Raw genomic sequence first — 20341 nt, forward strand, 5'->3', positions numbered from 1 at the left:
AAAAATATAAAAGGACAAAAAAATGATTTAGATTCTGGAAATTCCAGGCAAATATCTTCTAAGTCCTGGAAAGTTCCCCTTTGGTTTCTGTAAGATCCATAAAGTGCCTGAATGAACGTTGTAACTGGAAAGATCTAGAAAAGAAACAGTAACTTATGAAAATAACTCACCAAGTTTTAGAAAGTACCAGAAGACATGTCTGCCTGAAAAGAGGCCTGGAAGTTCCTGGAAAGTAAAAATAAATAAAAATACCCGTTTTCCAAAAAGCAATGGTTCTGCACAAAGGAGGAAAAGTCATCTGGTACATCTGCAAGTCAAAGAATGTTAAAACTTTGAAAAGTTCAAGAACAATTTCTGAGATTAATCAAAATATTTCTGGGAGGTTTTCTAAGAAATGTATAAATTTTTAATCTCCGAAATATCCAAGTTTAAAAAAATAATAATTGGTTTTCTAGAATATTTCAGAAATTGCAAAATTTTAGATATTTTTTGCAGAAATGTTTTATTTTTTTGTTTGTTTTGTTTTATTTTTTGACAGTGGCTCTAATACACTGTCCTAAGAACATAACCTGATACGTGAAAGATAAAAAAACTTTACCTAGAAAGTATTTTAGAAAGTAACCCAGTAGTCCTGGGAGGTTCTGGAAAGTATCAAAACATAACCTGTCAGTTTTTTAATTAATTTTAATTTAAGCTTCATAACAGTATCAGTAAATACCTTCTATAATTTAGGAAGTAAACTGCTGGTTCTGGGGAAAGTACCAAAGAAACATGGAAGTTCTTCAACAGAAAGTACCAGAACATACCTTGTATATTCTAGAAAGTAACCTGGTAGTTCTGGAAAAGTATCCGTTAAATTGCAAAAAGTATTTAAAAATACAACTAGTAAGTTCTGAAATGAAGAAAGTACCAGAACAAACACATCATAGACTGGTCTAGAAAGTACACAAGAAATAACCAGTAAGTTTTTAAATGAACTTTTCAGGCTCTCAGACGGTACTGGTCCGTGTCTTGTATAATCCGAACGTAACCTGATGGCTCTGGGAAAATATTCTGTAACTTCTGGAAAGTTCCAAGAAACATGTCAGTTCTCAGATTAACCAGAACCTGTCTCCTGAATTCTGGGAAAGCATATAAATATAAATAAAGTGAGGAAGCAGAATAGCAGAACATGGGTCAGAACACAAACCCGGACCGTGACGCCCGTCCTGATGACTTCCCAGAGTTTGGTGACCCCGTCGTCCCGGTGTCTCCGTTTCAGACCCGTTTGTGTAGTTTGGAAGCGTCAACATGTCCGCCTCTTATCTCACTTCCAGTTTGAGGAGGGATGAGAGTCGGAATGCTAATATGGACAGATAGATGATGGATGGGGTTTGATAAAAATGGAAACCGCTGAGGGGACGAGTACAGGAAAGAAAACAGATAAACGGTCGACTGACGTTGCCATGGTTACCACCACATTTCGCTCTTCTCTCCGCCTCTCCGGGTTCTTTCATGTAAAATCTTGTCAGCGTTTTGGATCGTTTTGATCCAAAAGTCTCTGCAGACCGGATGGATTATGGAAATGCGTTGGAACCCAGGTGCATGATGGGTCCTGGCGACGATACGAGGCAGATTATGGAAATGGGTTGGAATCGAGGGGTTTCTCTGCTGCTCAGAGACTTAGAGAGTCTTATCTCCGACAGATTAACTTTCAGTGGACGTCGGAGCGTCGGCCTGTCCCTGAACATTTCTGTCAAGGGTTTGTGTGGATGAAAACCTCTTCCCTCTATCTGAAGATGTCTGAACCTCATGAGCATACGTTCCCTGCTCAACCTCAGACCCCATCGATATTTATGAGGTTCAGGCTGAAGCCTGAAGCAGGAAGCTGGTACAAAACCAGCATGAATGTTAACAAACGCACACGGAGAGCTGGTTACTCTGCGGCAGGTTGGGATGTGGCTCAAACTGCATAATAGTTGCTGTGGCATTCAGAGGCCAACGTTCCTTCAACTTGTTTCTGTTGAGCTATTCTGAGGATCACTCCTGAGAGTTGGGATGAAGAGCGAGTCTGCACCGTGGAATCTGACTTCACATTGATTTATTGACCTTGAATGCACCTTGGTGAGTCCCAAACATCCTCAGCAGCAGTTTAAAGAGAGAAGAGAGGAAGGTTGTTAGAGAATACCAGAAGTTTTAGACCAGATGATTGTTACAGCTTTTGTGTTGTGCAGCTGTAGGTGAATATCAATAATAATATTGTTTGGTTCTGATCAGAGTGGAGGTCCAGACCTGTAGCATCGTGACGTCACACCACCGTCTCCCTGCTGGAGGTCAGAAACCTGCTAGCAGACCATGACTAGCACTGGGTTCAGATGCTAAGTTGTCAATATAACGCATTAAATCTTAAACATATATCTGACATGTAAACAAAAACTGACACAGTGTTTTTCTACAAATTGTTAACATTCTGAGAAAACAAAGTCAGGAAAAAGTTTTGATTTTGGAATAAAGAGAAAGAAGTAGTTCAGTTGTGCTAACTTGACTTTGAGATCTTAACATGTAGATGTGCTGTGGAATTTGGTTCAGTTGTAAAAATAAAGAAATCAGAAAATCTGCCACCACTGTGCTAGCTTAGCTAATAGCACGCTATGCTACCACAGAGTTAGCTTGTTAATAATAGCAAACTCAACATGGAGCCTAAAAAAGAAACTGTAACAGACTGAATGTTCTGTTCTTTTGTTTGAAATGTTTGAGTGTGACGGTGTTAACAGTTGCTATGGCAACGACTCTGTCCTTGTGTGTGTGTGTGTGTGTGTGTGTGTGTAGCGTATCCGACACAGAGAGCGTTAAAAAAGCAGTTTTGAGTTATTCATTATCTTTCCTTTTGCTGTGACATTCTGCACTAAACCAATACTACCTTCATCTGCGGATCATTTTGCGGATCATTTTGTTAACGGTTCTGTTCTGCTGCGGTCAGCGCGGCCGTGGACGGCGGGTAAAAAATGATCTTTTTGCCCTCCAGCGTCGTCCTCATGTGTGAACTTTCCGGATGTAAACAGTAACATTCAGGCGTCTTTAAGTTAAATCAGAGCCAAACGTTTGGCAGTGAAGGACACCAAGTTACACCAACTACCTTTCTGTTGATTGGGTCAAATATGGACCTTTCAAAGTAAAACGTTCTACTTTCTGTTGTCTGGGGGCGGGGCTTTGGTGTAGTTAAAGTTAACACCAGTAGTTTTTAGAACTGAAGATGGTGGGAGTGAAATCTTCAGCGCTGTGGACTGGTGATGTTCTGGTCTCCATCCTGACCCCCCCCCTCCCACACTCAGGGCGGGGTACCTCCCACAGGGCGTTCCCCTGCAGCTGATTGGCTACCTGCCGGAGGAGACGTCCTTCCTGCCGTGGCACGCCGCCAGCCGGGCGCTGTACCAGCTGGACAAACTGTTGGACCGCACAGACGACTACAGGCTGTTCAGCGTAAACAACCGATCCATCATGATCCATGTGAGCTCCAGAATGGGCCGCTGGTGCTGACCCAGTGTGTGTGTGTGTGTGTGTCCAGGACTACGTGCTGAAGCAGGTGGCGTCCCGGTACCATCAGATGGGCTGGCCGACAAACGGACCGGGAACAGAGGGAAACATCCTGCAGGCGTCGTACCAGACTGAGTAAGAGGAGCGGTTCTGGTCAGCCGGGTCCGATCACCGTTGGTCTGCATAAGGCAGCAGGCTGGCCTGTTAGCGAGTCGCTCTGTTTAAAACTGTAAAGTGTTTTTATAAGATCTGATGTTGGAAATGATCTAAAACCGTTTCAGTCGGGGTGTATGTATACTTATGACCCTGTGTGGGTCAGAGTAAATCCTGAGTAAATTAATTTATATGTTAGTTATAATTATTCCATCTTGGAAACAGAACGGCTCAAACAAATCCTGACTGGAGCTCACAGTGGAGCCGCTTTATTTATTTCATATCGGACAGATATTTGGAAATTCTCCAGATTTGTTTTTTTCTCTCAGTGGATTAAATAAAAAACTCGTCTGTGGGTCTCGTTAGCAGGGAGAGTGACGGTCCAGATTAGACCCTCAGAATGTCTTCCTGTTTCCTGCAGAGAGCTGCAGCGGGAGCTCATCATGCTGGCCTGCAGCTTCGGGAACAAGCAGTGCCACCGCCAGGCTGTGGCCTACATCTCCGACTGGATCTCCAGCAACAAGAACAGGTACAGCACACACGTTTCTGAGGCGTACCTGAATGCATCGCAGCTACATTAAAGTTAAATATTTAGTTCTCGTGTGTCCAACTCAATAAAACCTTTAACAACCTTTACCTGCTGAAATCTTACTGGATCAATCAAATCAAAGCCGTTTTTATCTGTTAACTTCCAATTTTCTTCAGTCTCTCCAGATTTTTTATGTTGGAAAATCAACAGATCCACACACTTTTTTGCAATAATAATTAATTTTGATTTTTCTGTAAAATTTCCACCAAAACTGTCAGAAGCTTTGGATTAATGTGATGCTAACTCCCACCTACAGGTGGCAGTATTTAATTCTGCTACACTGATTCCTCAGCTTTACTTGATTCTAGTTCTAGTCGGTTATTGAACAAAAACTCACATTTACCGTCATACATAAGTACAAATATTGAAAAATATTTTACAGATATTTCTAAATTCACTCCACAAATCTGTGATTTAGATTAAATAAAGCCGTTTGTTAACGTTTCAACAGTTTGATGGTACATTCAGTACATTCTGGTACTTCTGGCCCGTTAAGAACATTCATGATTCTGGTTTTGATGTTCCTGCAGGTCAATAAGATCTGAAAACACAACAAACATCCATCAGTCGTCTCTGAGCATCGATTGGGTCACATGATCCCGACTTTCCTCTTAATCTTGTGTTTCCATTGAAGTTTATTTGTGTTTGGTCCGTGTTCGCTCCCTCCGGGTTCCTAACGAGATCTGTGAAATTAAATTTCCAGCGACAAATTAAATAGAAACAGATGCTGGAGGACAGCAGGGAGCTGATGATGAGAGGCTTCCTTAAATAAAACAACCCAGAAAAAACCCACTGACTTCATTAAGCAGCGTTTATGAATGAACATTTATCTTCTGGGTTGTTTCACACGTCAGGATTGTATCTAAAAAGTGTTTCTGGTTTAGAACAGATTAAGTCATGAAGTCAATAATAATCACTTAAAATTAAAATGAACGGCTGTATCTGTACTTCTTAAAATAAAACAATATGGATCATCTCTACAAACTGATTAGTTCCTCCAGGATTTTATGATTTTTGGTATCAAACTCAATCATTTGTTGAGCAAATTCAGAAATATTTTACCTTTTTGTAAAACTTTGACTTCAACTTAAGCTGACACAGTAATAAATACTGCCACCTGCAGGTGGGAGGTAGCATCACTTCATTATAATATTTAATATTTTTGACCATTTTTGTGGAAAACTTGCAATAAACTCATAATGATGCATCAGCATGGAAACGTGGGAGGATCTGGATAGACTAGATTAACTAGAACTGTTCTGATTTGATTTATAAAACATGTTATAAATATATAATATTATTATATAGATTTAGAAAACGTTCTCTTTAGTAAACAGGTTATTTTGTGAGTTTCTGCGACGCCTGTTTAATCTGACTCCCAGTCATCAACGTTTGTGTTTAAATAAAAACGATCTGATTGGACGCTGTGTGTGTAACGATCAGAGCTGAGGACCCGAAATTTCAGTCAGACACAAAGTTAAAGAAACAAGCCTTTAATGAGGAATCAGGATATGGGACCGGCAACCCCCAGTAACAGGACAGGAGCTTCTTCTAGAGGTGTAGTGGGAGGGAAAAACACAGTCTAGGTAGCTTGTGACAACAAGCAGTCCCTTGGGGTTGATCTGGGAGAGGGGTCAGGATGAAAAGGCAGTAAGAGGTAACTTATCTGAGGAACAAGCGAAGATCAGTGGTCAGGGTACAGCAAAGGGTCCAGCACGTGCAGGCAATTTCAGGTGGACAAATCCAGGGGCGAGGCAGAGGCAGAAGTCAAAAAGCAGAAACAGGGTCACGTCCGGAAACCAGAATCCAGTAGAAAATCCGACAAGGGCTAGACAGGGCAGTAAACTCCGAGAGGCAAAAACGTGGTCAAGATCGTGGTCAGGTACAGAGGAAACGCTGGATATCTACTCACACAAAGGCTTTCAAAAATCTGGCACCGTCTGCCTGCCTGAGAGCTGAATATAACTGCTGGTGAACAGGTGGATGACATGAGCCTGATTGTGCAGCAGCATGCAGGTGAGCCAGATGAGCTGATTGGAGAGGTAAGGGCTGAGGAGGAAAACAAAGCAGGCAGATGGGCCAGAACACATGACAGTACCCCCTCCTAAGGTCCGGCTCGACGGACCTCTAGGTTGGTCAGGGTGGCGGCAGTGGAAGTCCCTCAGGAGGGTCTTGTCAATGACAAAACGTCCAGGAATCCAGGTCCGTTCCTCTGGTCCATAGCCTTCCCAATCAACCAGGTAGTGGAGGCCACGTCCCCTCCTCCTGGACCGGAGGATGCGGCGAACCGTGTAGATGGGGTCTCCATCCAGGAACCGGGCGGGAGGAGGGGCCTGGAGGCGGGCTCAAGACGAGGCACGGTGTAGGGCTTGACCCGGGACACATGGAATGTAGGGTGAATTCTCATGGAGCAGGGCAGCTGTAGGCGGATCGCTACCGGGTTCACAATCTTTGAGATTGGGAAGGGACCAATGAAACGAGGTGCCAACTTCCGACTCTCCACCCGTAGGGGGAGATCCTTGGAAGACAGCCAGACCTTCTGGCCAACCTGGTAGGTTGGTGCAGGAACCCAGCGCGATTGGCAGACCTGGATTGCACCTCTGATGTCTTGATCATGGCTTTCCTTGCCCTTCTCCAAACCCGTTGGCACCTCATGGCAGCATGAGCAGAGGGTACTTTAGCCTCCCTCTCCTGAATAGTGAACACTGGTGGCTGGAACCCGTGGACAATGTAGAAGGGTGAAAGACCAGTGGAGCTTGAGGGAAGAGCATTTAAGGCCTGTTCCACCCATGGCAGATTGTGTGACCACCTTGTGGGGTCAGCGTCACAAAGGATCTGGAGTTTGGTCTCAACCTCCTGGTTAGCCCTCTCGGTCTGTCCATCAGTCTGGGGATGGAAACCTGACGACAAACTGACGGATATGCCAAGCATGGCACAGAACTCCTTCCAAAAGCGAGAGACGAACTGAGGTCCCCTGTCTGAGACAATGTCCGTAGGGAGCCCATGGAGGCGGAACACCTCCTGTGCCAAAATCTCCCCCATCTCCTTTGCAGAAGGGAGTGTCTTGAGGGGGACCAGATGGACCATCTTAGAGAATCTGTCAATGACGGTTAACAAGACAGTGAAACCATTAGAAACAGGCAAACCCGTGACAAAGTCCATGGCAATGTGTGACCAAGGGGCGGATGGGATGGGAAGGGGCCGAGCAGTCCTGAGGGTGGGCGCCGAGATGACTTGGCTTGACAGCATTGATGACAGGCCGTAATGAATTCCTTAACATCCTTGGTTAGGGAGCTCCACCAGAATTGAGACTGAACAATCTGTAAGGTTTTACTGATGCCTGGATGACAAAACAGACGGGACTTATGGCAGAACTTGAGTACCTTGGGAACCAGGTGTTCTGGGACAAACAGTCTGTCCGAGGGGCATGAGGCTGGAACCAGTAGGTCTTGAGTCGCCTCCCTGACCTCCTTCTCCAGCTCCAACATGGTCACCGTCAGCCTTACTGAGTCAGGGAGGATGAAACCTTCTGCACCACTTGCCCTCAAATCAGAGGATTCACAAATTCTTGACAAGGCATCTGGTTTTGTGTTTCTGGTCCCAGGTCTGTAAGAGAGCGCAAAATTAAACCGTCCAAAAACAGAGCCCACCTCGCTTGTCTGGGATTGAGTCGTTTGCTGCCTTCAAGTACTCCAGGTTCTTGTGGTCTGTCCAAAGCGAGAAATGGGTCTTTGGCCCCTCCAGCCAGTGTCTCCATTCCTCAAGGGCTAACTTAACAGCCAACAGTTCTCTTTCCCCCACATCATAGTTACGTTCAGCGCTGGATAAAGTCCTAGAAAAGAAAGCACAAGGATGAATCCGACCATCAGAGGTTCTCTGACTAAGGACAGCACCTACCCCAGTGCTAGAAGCATCGACCTCCACAATGAACTGCCTTGCAGGGTCAGGGGACCGAAGAATAGGAGCAGTGGTGAACCGGGACTTCAGTTTAGTGAAGGCCTCATCTGCCTGTTTGCTCCACGTAAACTGGACCTTGGACGAGGTAATGGCATGAAGTGGAGATGCTACTTGGCTATAGTTGCGAATGAAGCGCCGGTAAAAGTTTGCAAATCCAAGAAATCTCTGCAACTGTTTGCGGTCAGTGGGCGTGGGCCATTCTGCAACAGCCGAAATCTTAGAGGGATCCATGATCACCTTGTCGGGTGAGATTATGTAGCCCAGAAAAGAGGTGGTAGTAGTGTGAAACTCACATTTCTCCGCCTTAACAAAAAGGTGATTCTGGAGAAGCGAAGAAGAACAGATCGAACATGGCACTTGTGGGAATCCAGGTCCCGAGTAGATAAGAATGTCATCCAGGTAGACAAATACAAACTGCCCAACCATATCCCTCAAGACATCATTGACCAGAGCTTGGAAGACCGCTGGTGCATTGGTTAACCGAAGGCATGACCAAATACTCATAATGACCAGTGGGGGTGTTGAATGCGGTCTTCCATTCATCTCCTTCTCTGATGCGAACAAGATGGTATGCATTAGCAAGTCTAACTTTGTGAAAAACTTGGCTCCCTGAATCTGATCAAAAGCCGAATTCATGAGGGGAAGAGGATACCGATTCTTAACTGTAATGGCATTAAGGCCCCTGTAATCTATACATGGCCTTAGAGACCCATCCTTCTTGCCAACAAAAAAAAACCCTGCACCAGCAGGAGATGAGGATGGCCGAATGATTCCAGCCTTGAGGGAGTCCTCGACATATCTCCTCATTGCCTCGTTCTCGGGAGCAGACAGTGAATATAAATGCCCTTTAGGGGGTGACGTACCTGGAAGGAGCTCAATGGCACAATCGTAGGGCCTATGAAAGGGAAGCGCAGTGGCCCGGGACTTATTGAACACCTCCTTCAGGTCATGGTAATCAGATGGCACCCTGGATAAGTCAGGGTAAGTCTCCTCAATGGCATTGTCTGGAACAGAAGGGGTGCAAGCGGAAAGCAAACAAGTGGCAGAGCAGGACTTTGACCAGCCCAAGATCTCCTTGGCCTGCCAGTCGATGTGAGGGTTGTGTTTCTTAAGCCATGAGGCCCCCAAAACAATGGGTAGTTGTGGTGATTGGATAATAATAAAAACAATCTCCTCCTTATGATTACCCCCAAGCGTCAGACTGACCTTTTCTGTGATGAGGTGGGACCGGCTAATAGGATGTCCATCCAAAGCCAGAACATTATGGATCGATGGAGTAGTGAGGAGTTTGATATTTAGGCCCTTGGCAAAAGACTCATCCATAAACTCAGTATCAGCTCCTGAGTCAATGAAGACTGATACCTGGTGGGGGATGGAGGAGACCACAATGTTAGCAGAGAAAGAAAATGATGAGGAGATGGACCAAATACTATGGCTCAGTAGCTCTCTCCTCTCATCTACTGAGCCTGACCTTTTAACGGACATTTGGCAGCCATGTGACCCTTGCCTCCGCAATAAAAACATAAATTAAACTGCCTTCTGCGAGAACGTTCCTCCATGGAAATCTTTGTTCTCCCCAGCTGCATCGGCTCAGGATCTGGTGCTTCAGCTGAGGGGAGGGGGAAGCTTGGTGCTTCGGAACGGGGGCCCGAGTAGCAGAATGGAGCAGATGAGCCCCCTCTGTGACGTCTCTCCCTTCTCCTCTCAGTGAGACGAAGATCTATCCTAGTTGCCAAGTCCTCAAGGTCCTTGAGAGATTTAGGATAATCTCGAGTGGCCAACTCATCCTTGATATCTTCACTAAGACCTTGCATGAACACATCCATTAATGCCTCCTGATTCCAGTTACTGTCAGCAGATAACAAGTGAAAGTCAATGATATAAGAAGCCACGCTCTTACTTCCCTGTTTTAAGGAAAGTAGGCCCCTAGCTGCCTCTCTCTCAGGGAGGATGGGGTCAAAAACCCTAATCAGTTCCTTAGAAAATGCAGAGTAGGTCAAACAGGAAACTGATTCATTCTGCCATTCTGCTGTACCCCACTGTTTGGCCTTGCCGGACAAAAGTGAGATCACAAAAGCTACTCTTGAACGTTCAGTAGGGAAAGAGGAGGGCTGCAGCTCGAAGTGAATCTCACACTGCGTGAGAAAAGCACGACACTGGTCAGAGTCTCCCTTGAACAGCTCAGGAGGGGTCAGACGAGGCTCCTTAACAGCAGCAGGCTGGAATGCAGGGCCCATCGGAGCTGGCTGGGGAGGGGCCTGTGGTTGTGCCTGCTCATGAGAAGGAGACATGTCACGAAGCATGGTAATGATTTCATTCATGCCCGCATTAAGCCGATTAATTGAATCGTCAACATTGGTGCGCCACTGTTGTGCTGACGAAGAGTCCATCTTTAATGGCCAGATTTTTCTGTAACGATCAGAGCTGAGGACCCGAAATTTCAGTCAGACACAAAGTTAAAGAAACAAGCCTTTAATGAGGAATCAGGATATGGGACCGGCAACCCCCAGTAACAGGACAGGAGCTTCTTCTAGAGGTGTAGTGGGAGGGAAAAACACAGTCTAGGTAGCTTGTGACAACAAGCAGTCCCTTGGGGTTGATCTGGGAGAGGGGTCAGGATGAAAAGGCAGTAAGAGGTAACTTATCTGAGGAACAAGCGAAGATCAGTGGTCAGGGTACAGCAAAGGGTCCAGCACGTGCAGGCAATTTCAGGTGGACAAATCCAGGGGCGAGGCAGAGGCAGAAGTCAAAAAGCAGAAACAGGGTCACGTCCGGAAACCAGAATCCAGTAGAAAATCCGACAAGGGCTAGACAGGGCAGTAAACTCCGAGAGGCAAAAACGTGGTCAAGATTGTGGTCAGGTACAGAGGAAACGCTGGATATCTACTCACACAAAGGCTTTCAAAAATCTGGCACCGTCTGCCTGCCTGAGAGCTGAATATAACTGCTGGTGAACAGGTGGATGACATGAGCCTGATTGTGCAGCAGCATGCAGGTGAGCCAGATGAGCTGATTGGAGAGGTAAGGGCTGAGGAGGAAAACAAAGCAGGCAGATGGGCCAGAACACATGACAGTGTGTTCAGGTTGTGCTAACCAGAGTTAGCCTAACGTAGCATCTCAGTGATCTGATGGTGGAAGAACAATAAATATCTGTGTTGTTGACGTCTGTTCAGTAGATTAGGATCAAATTGGGGTTTTTAATTGAAACTGTTGATTATTTTGTTGGTAGTTTTCTGTTAAAATTACAAACGCTGAAATGATCCAGACTCCAATAAAATGAAGCTTTTTCTATTAAAATTTAATCGTTTTGAATAGATTTGATCCGTGTTGGTGGAAAAGTGATGAATAATTCCACATTCATTCAGGATTAATGTTTCCAGAGGGCAATTTTAAAAAGTATTAATCCTATCTGCAGTCCTTCTGTCTGTGCGTATTTTTAAATCCCAAACTTTCTTTTATTATCAGAATGAAATAATTAAAGTCTGACCCCGGCCTGCTCCAATCAGGACTAAATATTAGCTCTTATTTTGCTCAGAGGAGTCGCACCTGAATGTAAAAGCACAAAGACCAGAACAGGGAGAGAGTAATTACTGAAGGGAGCAGTATATGGAATATTAATCAAGCCACAGTGGGGATTCGTTGTAAATTAAATGGCTGTAAGAAGATCTTTGTTGAAGTTATCTTGGTGACAAATGGACGGATTAAAATTGTAACGGGTTACAGGCACCAATAAACTGCTTCACCTCAATTAACCTCCTTTTCTCCACTATTTTATGAATTATATCCAGCATTTCTAAAGAAAATGAGTCTGGCTTTAAATTTATGCCTTTTAATGCAGAAAGGTTCAGCTGCTGTTTAATCTGTTTCACAGCCGTGCCTGAAGGGGGCGACAGCGCGCAGCTTCATCCATCCACTTCCTCTTTATAAAGCATATTGGAATGAAAGAAGCTGGAGTTTCTTTGTATTCATCACTCTGACTTTTGCATTTAGTTATTTTATTTCTCTTTGTCACATAAAGTCTCAGTAAAACAGATTAACTTTTGTGTTTCCAATGTATCAGAACATGAAAAAATGTCCTGGGGTTGTGAATATCTTGACAAAGCTCAATAATAGTTATCAAATTAAACCGCTGAGCTCTGCAACAGTTATTGGTTTAGACGGTTTTCCCAGCGGAAGCAGCATGTCTAATCAGGTTACAGGAAATGGAGGTACACCCACCGAACATGGAGATTAAATTATCTCCTATAGTTGAGTGAAAGCATCAACGCATCATTTCACTGTCAGTCAGTCAGTCAAGACTGTGAGGGTTGGATTTACTGAGACACTAAATCCTGATCACTTCATTGTTCTGATGTTAATCTGCTCTGGTTAAAGAGCCAGCAGTTTATAACCAGCAGTTCTTCACATAAACAGCAACTGGATCCAACTGGTGACCAAACTACCAGTGACACCCAGGGATCCAAACTGGATCCAGAACCAACCAATAATCCCAGACAGCAACAGAATGACTGAGAAAGGAAACAGTCGGTGTTTGGAAGGTGTCTAGTCAAAGCCCAGATGATGTGGTGGGACATTCAAAGCAAAACCCAACGAAGTGAAACAACTCTGGAGAAAACGACGAGGAGAATGAAGTCATAAAGTCACGAGGATAAAGTCATAATTTAAGGACTTTATTGATATTTGTTTCATTTTCTTAATACTTATTGATATTTGTTTCATTTTCTTATTTGTTTCATTGTGTTCTTTACTTCGTCATGAACACAATGAATCAGACAGAAAGCAGCTTTTTGCTCCTGAAGGAGATTTAAAACTTCACGTCTGCTGGAACAAGCCTCCTGACGTATCTCAACCTTTAACCTTTAACTAGGCCGCTGTTTTTCTGCCCGATCGGTTAAATGTTTCATCAGCAGATCTGGGGAACGTCAGAGTGACACTTACACTGCAGAATCCCACAGACAGAGCGACGGACGGAGCGAGCAGATGGTGCAGAGGCATGTTTACTGTCAGAGTGGGAGTTTGATGCAGAGGAAGGACGAGATATTTCAGGAAAAATAGCTTCAGGACCCGAAACATCCTCTGCAGTCTGCAGCGCACCGGCTCAGAGGGAGGAAGCTAATGGCATCAGAGCCATCTGGAGGGAGACGCAGCAGAACAAGAAAACGTCACGTTATCGCTCTGAAGTTTCACCAGAGACGGGACGGACATTCAGAAACAGTCCCGGGTTAAAAACGGAGGAGGCGGAGCTTAGCGTTGGCAGCTGCTGTCATGGAGGAACGTTTCTGCCGCTGTCAGCAGGAATGTGTTTGTGTTGCTCTTAAGTGGAGCATCTCTAAAAAGATTTCCCAGGTCGGTAAATAATGCAATTGTCCCTGGATCACTCACTAACACACACACACACACACACACACACTCCTCCTGCCTGCATTAGGAGTGTGTGTTGACTTCCATTCATTTTACACTTCAAAAACACCAGGACTAAGCGAATTTTCTCCTTTGTACTGGACATAATTTCCACTATAGAAGACATAATTTGTAAAGAACTTTATGAAACATTTTATCCTGTTTGACGTTTTACAAACAAACGAGGCAGTTAATCCAGTTTTGATCGTTTATTGATCTTTTTGAAATTACAGCAGCTGCAGTACGCCACAGCAAAGGAGAAATAGGACTAAAAAAAGGGCAAAGAAGAGCTAAAATCGACTCGTATCTTTTGTTTTTCTCACTCTCTGTGTTGGCTTTACTCCCAGCGGAGACCGGTTGTCATGACAACCCAATGACAACAGATTACGTTTCAGTTAGCAAGAAGGGAAGCAGAGAGGTTGGTCAATATACCAGAAGAGGTGCTAAATCAGTAACATAAACAAACACACAACACACACCCGCACACACACACAACACACAGTTCAATGTTTAATAAGTGATTTTGCTCACTTAGTTTTGCTTTCTGAACATTTAGGTCAGTTTCACAGTGAAAGAAATGAATATAATGTCATTTTACTGAGGATCCGGTTTGTGTGTGTGTGTGTTTGGTGTGTGTGTTTATACCTGTTTATGTGGCTAAATAAGGACCTTTTCTGGTGTGATGACCAACCAAACGGCCACACACCAACCCAGCGAACCGTTTTTAAAGGTGAAGTTTAGAGGAATGCTGTGAATTGTGTTTTTGTTAAAAGGGGACTGTGGTGCAAAATTCTCATTTTGCTGTTTTTATTCTTCCATTTGGGTCTCAACTGCTTCTTAAAACAGGAAAAACTCTTTAAAAAAACATCCAACCTTTTTCTGGCAGTAATTTAATGATTGTTTGGTGTCTGGAACACAAGCCGTTTCAAAAACCTCCTTATTGTTAAGTCACAAATCAGCAGAAACTCTGCCGTTACCTAGCAACCCTAACCAAGCCCTGTCCGTTACCTAGCAACCCTAACCAAGCCCTGTCCGTTACCTAGCAACCCTAACCAAGCCCTGTCCGTTACCTAGCAACCCTAACCAAGCCCTGTCCGTTACCAAGCAACCCTAACCAAGCCCTGTCCGTTACCTAGCAACCCCAGCAGTGTTTCAAAACATTTGGTCAGCTGGTTCAATGGCTGCTGGAAAAGACAAGTGTTTTGTTGTTGACTTAACCATCCAGAGATCATTTCATAATGGCAGTGCAGGAGGCTCCACTTCTGCTTTTCAAAGATGTGCAGTTGTATAATTGCACGTCGCTTTGCTGCCATTTTCCAGTGCGAGTGTAAATGTTGAGTTGGGATATGTTGTGATAAGCAGCTGATGAACGGCTCATTCTGGAAGGAGCTGCTGTCAGTCAACACATCCGCTCTACGTCCCAGTTCACTCTGTTAAAGTGTTTACTGGGAATAATAAAACTGCCAGAAACCACAGATGGGAAGCAAGTTGAACGTGAATATAATGAGGCTGCAGATTTTGCTAGTCCTGATTGTGATTACTCTCATATTCACATGCAGGTTTTCTTTTTGTTTTAAGGAGAAAATCTATTTTGAAACGTTTCTGGGTTTTTAAAAATGCCACAGTTTGGCACAGAGCATAAAATTAATGAGCATAAACTGAAATGCTGTAAATTTTCTGAATTTTGACAGATGTGTTGAGTGTGTTACACTGTAAAAACACCCAATTTTACCAAGTATTTTTGGTGCAAATATCTTAATATAATTGAAAAGACAGAACTTAGAAGTAACTTTCCATAAAAATAGAGGAGTTTGTTTTAAGTCAATAATTTCTTATTATCAATAAATATCTACTTGCAAATTATTTCCCTTATAGCAAAACATTTTTCCCATGTTACAGTAAAATAATCTGCCAGAGGAACTGGCACTTTTTTATTGATAAGGAATTATTTACTTAAACTCCTATATCTTGGTGAAAAGCTAGATAAAAATGCTGTTTTTTGCAGCTTAGGGTGTGTTTTCATGTCCAGCTGGAGGTTTTTCAAAGCAACCTCCTGCTGAGAGAGAAATTAGCACCCAGAGAGTGTTGGGTTAATCCAGAGGAAGCGTCTTATCGGGGCTTTTGGATTCATTATGTTTCCTGCTCTCGTCCTGCTCTTCCCTCACCAGTTAAATCCAGTCCTTATCAACACGCTTTACATTTCCCATGTCTGAACTCTCTGCAGGATTCCTCCCAACATCCGGGACATCGTTTACTGCACTGGGGTCAGCCTGATGGATGAGGACGTGTGGGAGTTTATCTGGATGAAGTTTCACTCCACCAGCGCCGTTTCAGAGAAGAAGATCCTGCTGGAGGCGCTGACCTGCTCCGACAACACCTTCCTCCTCAACAGGTACTGCATCACTTCTCCTGGAACAGGAAGGGGTTAAAGCCTAATCAATACCATCGATCAGACAGAGAGTGGCTCAGAGATCGCTCTTCATTCTGGGATTATATTACACCGTCGTTTACGCTGCTTTGTGACGCACATGCTAGCTGTTTATTAGCAAGCAAGCTAACTGTTCTTTAGCAAGCACGCTAACTGTTTATTAGCAAGCACGCAAACTGTTCATTAGCAAGCAAGCTAGCTGTTCATTAGCAAGCTAGCTAACTGTTCATTAGCAAACAAGCTAGCTGTCCATTAGCATTCAGAGGATGGAAATATGTTTGTCTCTGCAGAAGAAAACAGCAGCGTAAATTTCTCCTAAAAAACTCACAAAGTTTGAGATTAAAAATATTGAAGTTTCACAAATTAAAAAAATTTCAGAACATTTTATGAGTTTCTGAGAAAAATTTAGACATTACTCAATATTTCTGAGATTTTTTTTTTCTGCAAATTTTTAACCAAAAATGTTCTAGTTTTATCCTAGAAAATGTCTGAGATTAAGCTCAAAATTTCCGTTTTTATTGGCACATTTTTGACTTTGGAAATCAGGAGTTTTCTTGTTTTTCCTAAAACAAATTCTGAGATTATTCTCTGAGTTTTTTGTCATGCAAAAGTTTCTCTTCTGCAGCTCAGAAGTTTCTGATTTTTATTGGCAGATAAACTACTTCTTCCATCTGTAGTTACTATAACAGGAACGTGTTACTCTAATCCAGTGCTTCTCAATTCCAGTCCTCAGGACCCCCTGCTCTTCTTGTTTTAGATGTGTCTCTATTTCAGTAGAGCTGATCCATATGATTGCATGACCTCTTCTGCAGTCCTCAAGTACTGCAGAAGCCTGACAGATTGAATCCAGGTGTGTGTCAGAAGGAAACACCTAAAACATGCAGGGCGGGGGCCTGAGGACTGGAACTGAGAAACACTGCTCTAATCTGACTTCCTTTTTCTGTAACAAGTAAATCATAAAGCGCTACTGCATCAACCCAGTAATCAGATTACAGTTGCTTACATAATTACTAAGCTTCAGAGGTCAAATATTTTCATTTAAATGAGGTGAAAGGTCAGGCTCTACAGAAGATCGGTTCCTGTGATATTGTGACCAACGACGGTGCAAAGTGAATGAAAGTTGGTGAAAATGTGAGTTTAAAGTAGAGGAATGCAGCTTTGGCTGCGTCTGTGGGAACATCAGAGTGTTTATCAGCCGTTAGCTGCAGCTACTGTGTTCAGAAATATGTGGAAGGAGGATGTTACACTCAGAGCCAGGTGGTTGCATGAATGCGTGTGTGTGTGTGTGTGTGTGTGTGTGTGCAGGTAAACCTTATCCAATCAACCACACACTCGCAGGAGTCATCATGCGAAGCTGTGAAGCTCCCTGATTGGTCACAGAGGAAATGGTTTCAGCACAGAGGGATTGTGGGAAAGGAGAGGAAATTGATTTCAGGGTTTAATGAAACGGCAGCAGAAACCAAACCAACAGGAAAACACAGAAATGGGAAAAAGGAAAAAAACTCTGAACTTTTTCCCTCCCACATCTCAAAAACAAAACAAACAAACATGCTATTTCCTGTGTTTGTGGAATATTTCTGTCAGTCAGCTGCAGCCTGGAGTAATCTGATTACTGTAGCTCAGGTGTGTCCTTTCAGGAAGTGATTTTGGTTGACAGGAACAGCGAGCGGAGGAACGCCTGACAACGCGGCGAGAAAATATCAATTTTCATCAAACCACCTGACCTTTTCCTGCCTCCGCTCCATGTTTGTGTGGCTGAAGGTCACAGAGTCTCTGCCAAAGTGACCAAAGTCTTTATTTCCTGCAGCGTGGGAGGAGCGCTCTTCTTTTTGGGAAATGAAATCGGAGGGAGGTCATGTCTCAGTGCAGATGGAAAACTGTTCTGAATCAGAAAAATTCTCTCATTTCAAGATGCTTTTCAGAAACAGACTCTGAACTGGTTTTTAGTTATTGATCAGTAACTAAACTTTACAACTCATATTGAGTCGCTACAGAGTTAACTTCAATTTTAAAGTGATCGTTTTTATCGACATTGTGTCACTTATGAAGCAATCAGTTTAGCTCAATCACTAAATTATTAATAACGATTAACTGTTTAAGGCCCAGTTAAGATTTGATCAGTAATTAAATAGATACTTAAATATATTTAACTTTAAATTCAGAATGTCGATTTTTTATATAGTTTTGACTTAATTACTGCTGAATGTTTTTGTTCTTTCAGCAAAAGGCCTTTTTTAGTCTGTATTCTCCAGTTAACCATTAATTACTAAATTAGTTGACGATCATTTCAGTAATCGATTAATCCGATTATCGATTCATCCCTAGATATTTTACATAGAAAGTATGATTTTTGATTTTTACATCCTGTTTTAAATGAATTCTAGTTGGTAGAAGTTTATCCTTTTTTACAAACCCTCTTTAAATCCTGTTTTTCTTCTTCTTGCGTTTGTTTTTTCCAGGTTACTGAACCTGTCTCTGACCTCTGACCTGGTCCCTGAGCAGGACGTGATCGACGTCATCATCCATGTTGGACGAAACCCTCAAGGTCGGAACCTGGCCTGGAAATACTTCAGAGACAAGTGGGAGATCCTGAACGCCCGGTGAGACGGGAGACCCTGGGCCCGGTTCACTTCCTGTTTCCTGTTTCCTGTTTCTGTGTTCCTCTGACCGCGTCGCCGTTTCTGTCCAGGTACGGAGAAGCTTTGTTCATGAATTCAAAACTCATCGGTGGAGTCACAGAGTTCCTGAACACGGAGAGAGAACTCAATGAGGTAAATACAGAAACACAAACAACAAATGGAACTAGTGTTGCTGTTTTGGTCCAAAAACAAACGGAGTCTCCTGGACGATCAGGTGTGAAAACAAACTCAGACTGGTTTGTTGGGGAAATCAAACTCTGCTCCACCTACAAACCTAAGTCTCTGCTTGATTGAAATACAAAAGCAGGAAGTGGACTACAGCGCAGCATTCTGGGTAAATACAAAACAAATCTGTTAGCTTAGTGCTAACAGGAGAAATGGTTCATGGCTTTTAGCCAAAGACTAAAGAAAAATCCTCTAATCACTAAAATCTGACAGCGCTCCACTTTGTCTTCTTCAGAGGTTTTCATGTTGTTTCCTTCAGTGGCTCTTGGTGCAGCGCCCCCACAGGCCAGGAGGGGAACAGGTGGCTTAATTAATTTGGTTAGTTTGACTCGGCGCAGTGAGAAAGAGAACTGAAGCAACTGAAAATGTAACAAATGTTACAACTTTGGTTCAAAATCTACTGAACTACCAGGGACTAAAACATCGAATAACTTCTTGATTTTTAAGCCAGTGTTGTTCCCCTGCCCTGTGATATTTAGTAGAACTGATATGCTGTTATGAGTTTGGATATAAGAAGAAGAAAATCTGTCGACTAGGATAAATGTTCCTTTTTATTACCAATTTAGCAAATGAAAATCTTTTGGTACTTCAGTGAAGTATGAAGCAGCAGGACTTGAAAAAGCATTTGATCTGCGGCCGTTGGGGAATTTGAGACACCAATTAATCACGGTGTATTAACACGTTCTCCTGGGACTCCCCACCTCATCAATATTTTACACTCAGGGTTGATTAATCTGAGTAAGTAAAGCTGGATTAGTCATTTCTATGTGGAGTCATTTCACAGCCGCTTCACCTGTTTAATTCACACAAAAGCAAAGAAGCCTGAATAAAAGAAGCAGGAATAACATAAAAGCTGAAAGGTTAACGGTGTTCTTCAATGAAAATCTATCCCTTTGCCCTTTTTTCTACTCTTCTTGTTGTTATGGTAACAAATTACAGTCTCTGTATGGCCCTGATTGTCAGTGAAACCTCTGAACAAAGCATCATTATTTCCCTCGGGACGCCGGAATACAAAACCTCCACAAAGGGAAAGATTGACATGGGGTTTTTATTTCAGATCTGAACAAGTGTCTGGGTGAATCACTCTGGGGAGCAAAAAGGAAGAAAGGAAAGGAAAAAGTAAATAGAAACTGAAACTGTGGAGGGGAAAAGAGTGCAGCGTTAACAAATGATTCAAAGTAAAGAGACTTAAAGGGAAACGTTTCCCTCTGAGCTCCACTGGATCTCAAACTGTGGACAGAACCAAGTTCTCTCTTTGGTCTTTGACCTGAAACAAGTTGAATTATTTCTCTTTTCACATTAGAGAAATCTTCTTTCAAATGCTTTTCTTTAAATTACTGTCACACACTTTGGGGTTTTCAGCTGAAATGTTTCCAGTTCTTGATCAGAACTGGTTGGATAAAAAAAATAAAACGGCTCAGAAACCGTCTGGTCGTC

At 43.2% G+C, this 20341-nt stretch overlaps 1 protein-coding gene across 18 annotated transcripts in view; it reads left to right on the forward strand.

The window, feature by feature from the left end:
* Positions 1–20341, forward strand: part of LOC122826410 (thyrotropin-releasing hormone-degrading ectoenzyme-like) — a 185169-nt gene that overhangs the window by 121242 nt on the left and 43586 nt on the right. For all 18 annotated transcript variants that reach the window (XR_006369785.1, XR_006369786.1, XR_006369784.1 and 15 more), the window contains exons 14-19: positions 3312–3459; positions 3545–3648; positions 4088–4195; positions 15837–16004; positions 18500–18640; positions 18730–18811. Coding sequence is in view for 13 of the 18 variants with exons in the window: in XM_044108221.1 (XP_043964156.1) it covers positions 3312–3459; positions 3545–3648; positions 4088–4195; positions 15837–16004; positions 18500–18640; positions 18730–18811 (751 nt within the window). In the remaining 5 variants the exon portion in view is untranslated. The remainder of the gene's footprint in view (positions 1–3311; positions 3460–3544; positions 3649–4087; positions 4196–15836; positions 16005–18499; positions 18641–18729; positions 18812–20341) is intronic.

Source organism: Gambusia affinis, linkage group LG23 (assembly GCF_019740435.1).
Source record: "Gambusia affinis linkage group LG23, SWU_Gaff_1.0, whole genome shotgun sequence".
NCBI lineage: Eukaryota > Metazoa > Chordata > Actinopteri > Cyprinodontiformes > Poeciliidae > Gambusia > Gambusia affinis.